General features: G+C 38.6%; 1 protein-coding gene across 3 annotated transcripts in view; it reads left to right on the top strand.

The window, feature by feature from the left end:
- The window catches only part of MINDY4 (MINDY lysine 48 deubiquitinase 4), a 69914-nt gene extending 62251 nt beyond the window's left edge, over positions 1-7663 (top strand). For all 3 annotated transcript variants that reach the window (XM_061474490.1, XM_061474488.1, XM_061474487.1), the window contains 2 exons: positions 2026-2098; positions 6740-7663. In XM_061474490.1, coding sequence (XP_061330474.1) covers positions 2026-2098; positions 6740-6788 — 122 coding nt within the window. In that variant the 3' untranslated portion in view covers positions 6789-7663. The remainder of the gene's footprint in view (positions 1-2025; positions 2099-6739) is intronic.
- The last annotated feature ends 4664 nt before the right edge of the window (positions 7664-12327 follow it).

The following is a 12327-nucleotide window of genomic DNA, read 5'->3' as shown; positions in this document are numbered from 1 at the left end:
TGGGTTTCTTCTCTTTTCAGTTTCCACTCTTCTAAACCTGTGCTCATTATATGAGCACTCCTGAATAGCAAGTTTGTCTGTAGCTGTGCTTGCACTTAATTTCTCACTACCCTTAGCTTAGGATATAAGTGAAGATATAAGAGATCATATTCATATCCTCCTTGTGGACTCCAAGATGGAAGAGTGTAACTTCAGTATTGCTTGCTTTAAATGAGTTGTCTGAAACACTTTATCACAATTTGTTAGTTAATTAACTTAGCTAAATGTTCTTTGCCTACTCCTGTAAGATATACCTTTAGTGATATTTTTTTGCTTATTCCTTTGTATGAGAAACCTCCATTCAAATCTCTTGGTTGGAAAAACTCAAGTATAAAAATGACAAAATTCAGCAAGTTGGCAATGACAGGAAAAGGCAGCCATGCCATTTGCCTATCCTGCTACCAATACTGTAGTCAGGACAGTGGCTGTTGCTTCTCACTATGAGAAGATCCAGAACATCAGTATCAGGAATTCCTAGAGGGGTCCAAATACTTTTGGAGACCTTTAATGAACCTTTTCAAACTCTTCAATATTAGGATAAAAACAGCCCTTTGAACCTTTAAAGATTCCTGATATCTCTAAGTTCCTGAGGATCTAGGAGAAAACGGCCAGAACTTTATGTACTTTTAAGTATTGTCCATTTCCTACTACTCCAGCCCTTACAGTGAATCAGATTTTTCTGCATGTATTTATACCAACAAAATCAACAAGCAAGGGAGAGCCAGGTTCTCTCTTTGACATGAGGAAGCCTGATATATCTGAGATTGGCAGCTGTGAATATAAGAGCAATTGCCTCCCATCCTGTCTAGATCAGTCTCACAGAAGCAGAGCCATATCCTATACCCCGTCTTGGCAGTTTTTGTTGCTCACAAACCACCCATTGGCTGGGTGACAGACAGAAAAGAAGAAAAAGAAAAATATGTTGTCTGCTGCAGTTTAAAACATTTTACTCCAAAACAGGAAACAGCTGAGCAGACTGACATCCAAGCTCGTCGCAGGATGTTTTCTCCCTGGGAAGTTCAGCAACTACTTTCACTGCTGACAGATCCAGTGTCTGAGACACTGACCTCTCTGTTTTCCCCGAAACAGTGCAATTGCCTCTCTGTCCCGAAAGAATGCTCAGAGCCTGTGGTAGCTCTCTTATGTCCAACCCAAAATCATCTTCTCCCATCTGTGCATTGCTTTCTCAACAGTCAAGGGACAGTCTTTTTTTCCAGGGTGAAGGAATCTTATAACCCGGTTTCGACTGGACTTAGGATTTCCTATTCAAGTGTAGGACTTCCGCTGTCTTTAGTATTAGAGTAATAAAAGTTGCTTTCTTTGTAATTATGACATCAGCTGCAAAATAAAAACCTCATTACAGCCTTCCATGTTTTTTCACTTTCTAATCTGAGATTTTCCTTGTAACCGTCTCTGTATTAGTAAACTAGCTTGGGTCAGGGCATGAGTCTGAGCACAGTCCCATGATCATCCTTATTGTTAAGTTGTCAGCTTAGTTCTGGGTATGTTTCTAGCCCAAACAAGTAATACTGGGCACAATCTAGGATCATTCCTAACAGTGTTTACATTCAGTCTCCCCCTTTCAGCCTTTAGACTTCCACCACATGAACAGGCAGTAAGCCATTAGTGGAAAGGGTTCCAGAAGCAAAGCAGTGGTTGCCGGAATGTTCACTATAAGGTCAGCTATAAAGCCCCTGCTATTGGCAAAGTTCCAGAATCATGGTTCACACTCTTGAGCGTTCCTGGCCCTGTCTGTGTCCTCTCTGTTCAAGTGATGTGAACATGAGGTGATATTTAAGTGCCAGCAGTGTTCACTTTCCAGGGTATTTCAATCCAAAGTGGATACATGCCTGTTGTGCGCTAGGAAATATACAGTGTGAGTAGTAGTCTGTCACTTCCATGGGTGGAGTCCTAGAAGCTACTGCAGTATTCTGTATGAATAGAAATATGCTCCAGGCACTAATAATATCTGATATGTCTCTGCAGACACAACTCAGATGTGTGCTGAAGATAAAGAAAATGATCTTACTCCTCCACTTGAGCACTGCATTAGGACAAAGTAAGTGAAACTAAGGTTTTAATACAGATATATTCAGTTATTGAGATAAATAATACATGTAAGGCTGGAGTGTGATAAAAAACATTGCAGGAAGTAATCTTGCAATATTACTGCTTAAAAATCAGAAAAGATCTGATAGGCCGGGCTGTGTTAATATGCACCACACATTTAATTGAGTATTGTTGTAGTTAACATCAAGCTGGCTAAGATGTTCAATTCATACGTCATCAAGAACTGACTGAGCCAAATTCAGTTTGGGAGCACAATTTGATTTCAACAGATCTAAATTCAGATTCCTGAAAGTGATTGATTACTGTTGTACAGGTATAATGAGAAAAGGAGAAAATTTCTTCAATCTTCATCAGTCTTTTCTGAAAAATATAATTTCACTGGAGGACCTGGGTATGATTCTTGATGCACAAAACCCTGTGCTCAGTGATCTCAGTTTTGTTAAAGTTTCCATATGTCTCTGGGCAACACAGAGTTTCTCAAGACCACAGGGCCCTGTGTTTTGTGAAGTCATTCTTGGCAGTTCTTAGGTCATATTTTCTCCTTAAATACAAAGCTAGTTACTGTAGGGTTTTCATGGCCATATTGAGGTCTATATGATATTAAATTACGAATTTTGAAGTAATTTATCCAAGACATACTCAAGTTAATGAGAATATTTTCAGTTTAATGAGACATGAGGGAAACAAAATGGAGAAATTTAGCTGGATAGAAAAATCAGCTTTATATCAACACCAGCAGCACGACTTTGAAAACTGCTATCTGAATATCTTTGGAGCAAGAAGTAAAAGCCTCATTGTCAAAGACCATAACATTTGCTAAATCAGCAAGCCAGGCAGCTTCAGATTTCTCTTGCAATTTCCCTCCTCTCCTTGCTACAATTTGTCCTGTCAGAAAACAACAAAAAAATAAGGGCAGTGGCTGCCAAAGAGTGTGTTCATGCAGGGCTGCCATTATAAAGTTGCAGAAAAGTAGAGGAGGCATCCTGTAACATGGCAGCACTGATATTAGTCGAGGCTCTCTGCACTGTATTGTATTGATTACTCTGTTCCAGTGACACATAAGCATGACTAAAAACTAAAATAAGTAATATATAGCCTCAGAAACCCACACAGCGGGGTGAATAATACACTCAACTACTTGAAGTTGCTGTTAGAACATCTTTCATTCTTGGCATTCCATCAAAGCTTTACAGTTTTTGTAATGGTGATATTTGTTTATTTTAAGTTCCCTGCTTTAATCTACTGGAGGAGTAAATTACCAGCAAATTCCAGTGTAAATTTATTTTGTTTGTACCATTCTCAGGACTGTCTGATTTACCCTCATGAGTCTGGCTTCTTGTTTTCAGTATTCTCCATTTGCTTTGAGAGTATTTATTTAAGCATGGCCTTGCTCCTAAAGGTTTTTCATGTTATATTTTCCCTCTTTGTTTTAAGAACTTTTTATTCCAACTATGAAACAATATACAAGGAAAAGCAAAACCAAACCAAACTAACCAATATTTTAACAAATTGTAAGATAAATAAAGAATGTTTTATATTATGCAAGCATGGAAAATACTCCTTAACTAATTTTTAGTCAGGCAAGCAAGGAAGCAAAGAGCTGTTACTTATTTTGACCAAGCATTTTTGATGTAGCTTCTTATCAGACCTTTCTCATTAAAAAATGCAGGATAATTTCTCAAGCAGTATGGAGAATTTCACAGTCTGAACAATCAACTGAGAAGATTAACTGTTGTTTCCAAATATTTACTGGGGGGTTTCCTTTCATTCACAGGACTCATTTGTGTTTTAATCCATGAAAAGCCTTCCCATTGTTTACCCCAATACCTGAACATCACCACCCTGCTGTAATCACCACCATCATCCTGTAATGCATTGAGTTATATGCCTAGCATCTGCCTGCTGTTTGTTCTCTTATCATATCCCAAAGGGAAAACTACATATTTAATAGACTGAAGTTATTGTTATTATTATTAGAGGAGAAAGGTTGGTTTGCTTCTGCAGAGAGTGGAGACTCATGTTTTTAGTCACTATTCTACAAAATGTCAAAAGAGCAAGATTTGAGTTGAAAGGAGGTAACACATCAGATGGCTAGAATCACTAGTCTCTGGCAGTCATCACTTTAACCTGCAGGTTCCCAACCAGAGCCAGTACATGTGCTTTTATTGTGGCTTTCAGCCCTAGACATCTGTAGAAGCAGTTAGATTTTGACCAAGAGACGTCTGGAATGTGCATCCTTGGGTTGTTTGGGAGATGCCGTGCAGACGTCTTATCCCATTCTTCCCTGAAGTATACTCTTGTATTACAGTCACAATCCTCAGCATCTCTCTGCACTGACGGAAATAACATCTGTTAGCTCTCCCTGAGGGGAGTAAAACTTTGATCTGATATTATAATCTGAATTCAGTGGTATATTTTGTTAACCCTCTAGCATCAGCTTTCCTCTGTGATAGTGAAGTTGTATGATACATTAGTTCATCTGTTTCGCTTTGAAGTGAGATATCCAATGGAAATTTAGTGGATAAGAGAAGAGCATAAACATTTCATCCTGAATTATTGGTGTGCTCTAAAACAATACCAAATTATTAATACAGGAGGTATTCTCTGAATGTTATTCCAGACTGAGCATTGTTCCAGGCCTGAACCAGTTCCTTTTGTGTTCCCGTTAACTCCATGACCCTTGAGTGAGGTGGTAGTTGAACCAGATGTGTCAAGTGTAGTTTTGATGTTGTTAATCTGATAAATTATAATTGAATCAGGAGTAGAATCTGTCCTCCATTTGAATTACATTGTGGCAGGATAGTTTGGAGATATGAAGACACTGCATTGCCTAGACAGTTTTGTTTCTGTCTGTAAAGAAAAGAGTTGTTCAGTGCCATCAGTGTCACTATTCGACACCTTTTCTTATGCAGATTCAATAGGTGAAAAAGGTTTTGAATCTGTCTTGACAGGAGCAAAGAAAGACTGCTTTTCAGTCTACAGATGTCTCAGCAAAAATGGTTTGAAAACAAACACAGGAGATAAGGCTTGTTATGAAACTTACCTTGAGTCCTGCTTCAAATATAATTTTCTGGTTAAGATCTTTATTGAATTTAAAAAGGTCAGTTCCTTACTGCATAGCAATTAGCAACATCTCAAGCCATAACAGCAAAAATGGTATCAACAAGTTAGTATTTTCAGAGTACAGTATAGTCTCAGAGCAGATTTCATTCAGTGTGGGAATGGCCTTTGTGGGATCTGTGTGGATCCCTCTCAAAGCTTTAATCACCCTGGATATAAGGGGAAGCTTTGGGAAGATTGTACACAAAGATAAGGGATGATTTGATGGCATTACCTGGAAAATTCAGTGAGGAGAGGAGGTGGTGATTGTACTTCCCACTTGCATTTGGTTTTTCTGAAGGATAATATTCTGACAGGGACAGGTCTCACCACTGGTGAATGCCAGACTAGGCCGAGTTTGCCTAGCTAGAACATACTCTGTTAGCTTAAGATGTGAGGCATCACCATCGTGTGTTCCTACTAAATCCTGGGATGAGGACATTCATTCTGCAATTTTTCAATTTTTATTTTCTCAGCAAAATAAAAAAAAAATGGAAGAATTTCACAACAGTACTCAGTTGGACACTTCCTTTGAGACTTTGCACTGAATACTGCATTAATTCAGCTTTTGGTTTTGTTTTACATCTAACTGACTTGGTCTGTGAAAGGACTGAGCTGCCATACCCTTACTGACACATTCTTTCTACAGTGACAAAAAGAATGTGGCACTCTGGCAACTCAGTGTTCTCTTCTCCCCCTTACCAGTGTCTTACTACAGTGCGCATGCACTCTGAGACAGATACTAAAACCAAATGTAAATACTTGACACTTTGGACGCAATAGTTTAGTTCTCAGATGTGGACCTGAAACTTGCAAACATGAGAAATGACACAGACAAAGGTGCAATTCATGCAACGAGTGACTCTTGAGTGTACAGTAGGTTGACTCGCTTTAACTCCGTGAGGTCATTGGAGAGCATCATCCTGCCTTCACCTAGGTTCAGATCTTTGTTTTCTGGCATGATATGAAGACACATTTGGTGACAGATGCAGGATTGATACCTGCTTTGTATTCAGTGTTGGTCGTAGTCCTGGAGTGGGCAGCTGAACAGCAGCAGCTGATACAGATAAAAGATTTTAAAAAAAAAGGCTGCTAAATTAAATGATCTGGTCTCAGGGTCTCAGAGTCACGGAGTTCCTAACTAGAGGCCTGCCTGTATGGGAGCATGCAAATTACCTGTGCAAATTACTTAGTAACAACTGAGACTGAGCATTCCGGTTATATAGTGTTAACTCTTGTACCCATCTTGGGGATTCTCTACAGTCTTTTCAACACAAAGGTACTATATTCTGACTCTGTTGCTGCTGAGGACTCTATCACACAGAAAAAAATGGAGGAAGGGCTAGGAGACTTACCTCCAAACGTGGGCACAAGCACCTCACTTCATTTCCCATTGAGAAGATGTGATTAGTTATTCCAAATGAGTCTATCCTAATCTCTCTAAGGTTCGTTGGGTGTTAGAGGGGTGTTGGGTTACCTTTCCAATAATCTCACTAACTGACAGATGTAAAATTATTGCTTTCGTTTCTAGGTGGCAAGGAGCTGTTATTGACTGGAATGGCACAGAACCAATCTTGTGACTGACCTGACCTGCACTTTATTTGTAAAGACAGAAAGGAAATGACTGAATTAGCACATACCTACAGGAAATAGGACAAGACTTGTGCAGTTTACGATGTGGAAGAATGGCATGGTTTGAAGGCTGGAAGAGTTTCACCTCAGTCACCTCATGCTTCAGATATTTTCTTATAATATAAACAACACTTACGTAAATTCCTTGTCGCTGTCTTTAACATACAGCTTCTGAGAGTTGACTGTTTCCACCACAAAGTCAAGGTTACAGATGAAGCAGTGAAGTCAATGTCCCCTTGAGGTCTCTTTCTGGATCCACTCTGTATCCTGCAATTGTTTCAAAGGATCTGATGGAAGATGCTGAACCCAGATTTGTCAGTGTATATGCCTTCTCACCTACAAAACTCCAGTGCAAGAATAAAGTATCCAAGAAACATGTACTCGCTTCTTTACCTGATAGTAGTAAGTCTCCTTTTGCACTAAACACATTGATAACCATATGGGCTTTTCAGATAAAGCCTGACATATACAAAGTTCTTGTTGTATCATAAAATTTACAGTAAGGATTACGGTTTTGTGTTTCCAGAATAGTAACACTATTACGTTCCTTACACTGTGTGCAATCAGTGTGTAACAGTGCCTCACACTGATGTAGCTTATTTTTCTTTCTGGATGAGAGATAGCTGTATCAGTATCTTTATATTTATACCATTGTAATTACTTTATACACCAGAGTTTATTTACACCAAATAGAAAAGTTCTGTGGTTTGTTTCTTTGTAAGTACAAAAAACCCCAGAAGAGCTGTTAGGTTTGAAACTTAAATGGTGCCTACCTGTGATAGATACTGTTTTTCATGATTAAATAAAGTGCATGTACTGAAATTATGTACTGTGGAGATGTATCACGAGGTACTGAATCAGCAGTTTGTATTCTGACTTGAATTCTTTAAGCAACATATTTTGGCAACACTTTGCCAAAATTGGAACAAGTTACTGAACTGAAGACTGGAAAAAATGCCTTGGAAAAACAGGCAGATAGATGATTTTTCTAGAATTATTCCTTTCTCTTGAGAGTCAGTATTTCATGAGAGTTTAATAAAGAACTTGCTTTTGGATATTTATGATAACACCTTCTTCCTAGTAAGTATGCAGACTCCTCTGAGACCTGATAAACTAGTTGCTCTTCCTAAAATCAATTTCCAACAAAAATGCAATGTCCTACTGTGTGCAGTATGGAAATACCAAACTGACTTTGCAAATACAGATCTTGGGGAATTAGCATTTGAGCTAGATTTGGAAACCAACCTGAATATAAGACGTAATGGAATACCAGAAAGGTTTAGGTAGCCTTTGAAAGAATACTGGTCTTCCCTTTGGCTTACCATTCATATCAAAATGCCTATATGCAGTAAAGCACCTCAGACATTCAGTTATTTTAGTTGTATTTAATTCAGTGTAATGTAATTGGTTTAGATCAGATAGGCAAACTTTAAATTTTGTGGAATTAAGATCTGCCATTCAGCCTTTGCCGCATAAGCAGCATTGGATCTGAGCTCATTCCTGACTGTACTATATGGGCGTTACTTTGCATTTAGTAAACCCTTTCATCCTTGTATATATAGGGATATGTTTGTACTGTCAGCTGTGGGTGGACTCAATACTGCCTTCAAGATACACTCATCATCCATACTTAAAGCTGTCTTTTATCAGGAAGAGCTTGCCTCAGTGCAAGCTTTAGTGTTTCTGGGAGTGGAAATCCCAAACAGTCAAAGATCCCAAATCCAAAGCCTTTGTTGCTCTTGAAATTTCTATGAACTGTAGTCCACACGTTAGTGTTATTTTCTCGCCTACCTCACAGGGCATCTATAATGTAAAATAAGATCTTTTAAAGAGTGCATTTGGACAGGAAATAGTGTAGTTATGAATAATGGAAGATTTTTGGAACCAGCTTTAACAAAAAATTCCTTTCTGAATTTTCCAGTCTAGTAAACATACACCATTTAATTTAAAACATTGCTTTAAACTATGTCAGTTTGGAGATAATGTTCCACTCCCTGATAGAAGATCAGTATTCATCTGGGGAAGGAGGGAGCTGCCTTGTGACAGGCCAGATTTCATCTGACTGAAATATGTCTACAGTGCAGTTGTGTTCAGAGTAGCTGTTCTTTGTTCTGGGGAGGGGAGATATCAGGGTGTGATGTATCTTTGCTTTAGGATGAGAAGAACTATAGTCCAGACTGTAGGATGATGAGTATAAAGAGAGCCTAAGAGGATGCTCCAAATGGATTTCACCCATGAAGACGTAAGGATTTTTTGGAGTGCAGAAAGAGTACAGATTAGTGAATAGAGCTTGGAAATAAACTGTGGTTTATGGCTAATCCCAGAGGGTAAATGAAGATGAGGGGAAGCCCTGAACTCTGTCCCTCTTTCTAAAACAGTTTGCAAAGAATTCAGAGGCTCCTTCATCACTGGTTATGGAGAGATTTTTGGTGAAACTTAATTTCTCTGACAACAGAACCTCAGTGAGACAGATCTTTCTTGCCTGTTCGCTGTCAGTGTGTCCATGTATATTTGTTCTGCAAAGTCCACTGTTCATCTGTCATCTATTTAAGATGAACTAACTCCATATTCACCTGTGTCCTCACTCACAAAGGAAGAAATAAAACACTTGGACTACTTCACCAAACTACCACCTGTGTAGGAAAATTCCATCAAGCTGGAGCACTGAGAACCTCAGCACTGATAAGCTTCTTCCACCATCCTTGCTTCTGGAACCTAAACCAGTATCTTCCTTCACCAGGGTTCAGTGCCAGTGTCTGTACTAGGCAAGAGAGATGGCTTTTCAGATTTACTAGGGCATCCTTCCATAATGAAGAAATGTGCAACCAGAACATTAATTTAGATCAAGTTCTTCTCAGAAATATGATAGAGCATTACCTCAGTCACTGTCTGCCTCAAGAAGAAGACTTGCATATTTGTATTCAATATAAAGCGCCAGAAGTTATTTCCCTTAAGACATTTACAGGGCTTTTTGGGGTCAATCATACAAGTCAATGCAATATGTTATGTGGCAATGCAGAAACCTTTGCACAGATCCATGTAGAATCATATCCTGTTATAGCAGTGTACATCTATTTTCTTTAATTATGTTTTCCTCTGCATTGTTTCTCATTTTCTTTTTCATTGCTCAATGAATGTGACTTCCTGAAATGAACAAAACAGCAACTGTTTGACAACTGAGCATTAAAAGACACCTATGACATTGACACTTGTCTTAATTTCATTCTCTTTTTTTCTGTTGCATAAAGAAATACACCCTTTGCTGAAAATTGACCCCTTAGCTAACAACAGACATGACATACTGTGTATGTAGATGAATATGTGAACAGAGGTACTATTTTGGTAAGGTGTCATGTACAAAATGTGTATTTAACATTGTCTTGTACAGAATGTCCCATACAAATAAAACAGTTAAAGCAACAGTAATAGTAAAAGCCCAGATTTCCTCCTCTTTTTTTTTTCCTTTTTTTTTTCTAATAATTCATTTGCTAGTAGAAAATAATCAGGTAGATTAGATATAAATGTTTCATGGCCCTCATCAGGTCAGTGGAGTAATAAGTCAGGTCTCCTTTTCTGTGAAAGGAACCATGGTGCTGTTGGAGTGGGATGAAGTAGCCCATACTGACCTCGGTGGTGGTCACCTAGGTGACTACAGATGCTTAAACCAACTAGTCTGAAGCTAGTTTAAACTGCGAGGTATTATCTGACTCCATGTACACAAGTCTAATGTGTTCTGACTGAAGCCTACCCAAACAGAAGCGAAAACTGTAAAGATGTCATTTCTTCTTTGGTCTGAGTTGCATCATCCTGGTCAAAATCAGAGCAGAGGAAGCCATGCTGCAGAATTTTCCTGGGAGTCTGGGCAGGATGGTTATGTGCATACACTGAGTACGTTTCTTATCCATCTGCAGGTCTTTACAGCAGAAAAAAAAAAAATTAACATTATGCCAGCAAACACTTGTAAAAAAACATCATTGTGGGTAAAACTCAGACTTAATTTGATGAACCTGCTGGTGCTTGTTTTTCTACATATCTGCCCTTATACTTGTCAAATCTGAGAAAACTTTGAGGTAGGATGACTGTTGTCATGAGTGAATCTCTTCTGTCACCATGTGTTTTGTTGCCAGGTAGAGCGAAAATGACAACTTGAGTCTGTGGTTTCCAAGTCTTCACTTTTCTGAGGCAGATTTCTTTTAGTTTTTGTTCCTGATATATCTAATGGACTAATTTAAAGTGACATGTAATGGTTACTTTAGAAATCAGAGGAAAGTTGAAGAGCTTGGGAAAATGACAGAGCCATAAACCAGGTTCTTAAGAAGTAATAAGTTGCTTAGGGGCACTAAAGATCCAATTGCTGAAACTGAAGTACTTGAAGAAGGCGCTATGTTCTGGTGGTGGCTCCATTAAACCACAAGCACCTCAAATCACTGGTTGTTTCTGAAAATTATGGTACCCTTTTTTTGAAGGAGTAAAATAGTTCTTCAGTGTGCTACATGATTTTGGGTACGATTACAAAAATATAATGTGATACAAATTATAGGTTTACATTATTTTGGTAACCCTGTCTCATGTTCCAGTCCCAGGGTAAGTTTACTATGGAGTAATTACTAAGTAATAATTCAGGACTGAAATATATGAAATAATATGAATTATTTCATGTTAACCATACCTTGCACATGGACAGTCATTGTTGAGTAGGTGGTAAAAAGTTAACCCACATTAAAGTTTGTCTTGTAAGAATCAAGCACCAAGGTCTTCATGGCTGATATCACTGTAGCGATAGGACAAGGGGTAATGGGTTAAAACATAAGCAGGGGAAGTTTAGATTAGATATAAGGAAGAAATTCTTTGCTATTAGGGTGGTGAGGCACTGGAATGGGTTGCCCAGGGAAGTTGTGAATGCACCATCAGTGGCAGTGCTCAAGGCCAGGTTGACAGAGCCTTGGGTGGCATGGTTTAGTGTGAGGTGTCCCTGCCCATGGCAGGGGGGTTGGAACTAGATGATCTTAAGGTCCTTTCCAACCCTAACGATTCTATGATTCTATGATGTGCATTATTTTATTTTTCTGCTTGTTAGTAAGATCATGTAGGAAACAGAAAGGTTTCTTCACAGAAAGAAAACAATTGCTCCTGCATGTCTGTATGATCCAGGACTCAGTCTACAGCGTAACCTAAGGAAAACTCATTCCATTAAGAACACTTTGTATACACTAGCGCTCTTCATTTGTTTTCATTGGCTAGAAAATAATAAACCTAACATTAGCCCTGAGATACAGAAGCATTTTCTCTTTAGCAGCTCTGTTTATAAAGCTAGAGAAGGAAAAAGGGCATTTTCAATCCGGTATTTTATTTGACATTTCAGCCAGGGTGGGGAGAGATTGTTGCTACAGTGGAAAGCAATCACCTTTTGTGATAGCCCTCATTAACAAAGCTTGTTGACTATATCAACATGGAAACAAGCAGTGATTTTAAAAAGAAAAACTCTCA

The sequence above is a fragment of the Pezoporus flaviventris genome, unplaced genomic scaffold (genome assembly GCF_033815535.1).
Source record: "Pezoporus flaviventris isolate CSIRO_AGI_PZ_B2104156 unplaced genomic scaffold, CSIRO_AGI_Pfla_v1 ptg000079l, whole genome shotgun sequence".
In the NCBI taxonomy this organism is placed as follows: Eukaryota; Metazoa; Chordata; class Aves; order Psittaciformes; family Psittacidae; genus Pezoporus; species Pezoporus flaviventris.
This window is presented reverse-complemented; position numbering and strand designations above follow the sequence as displayed.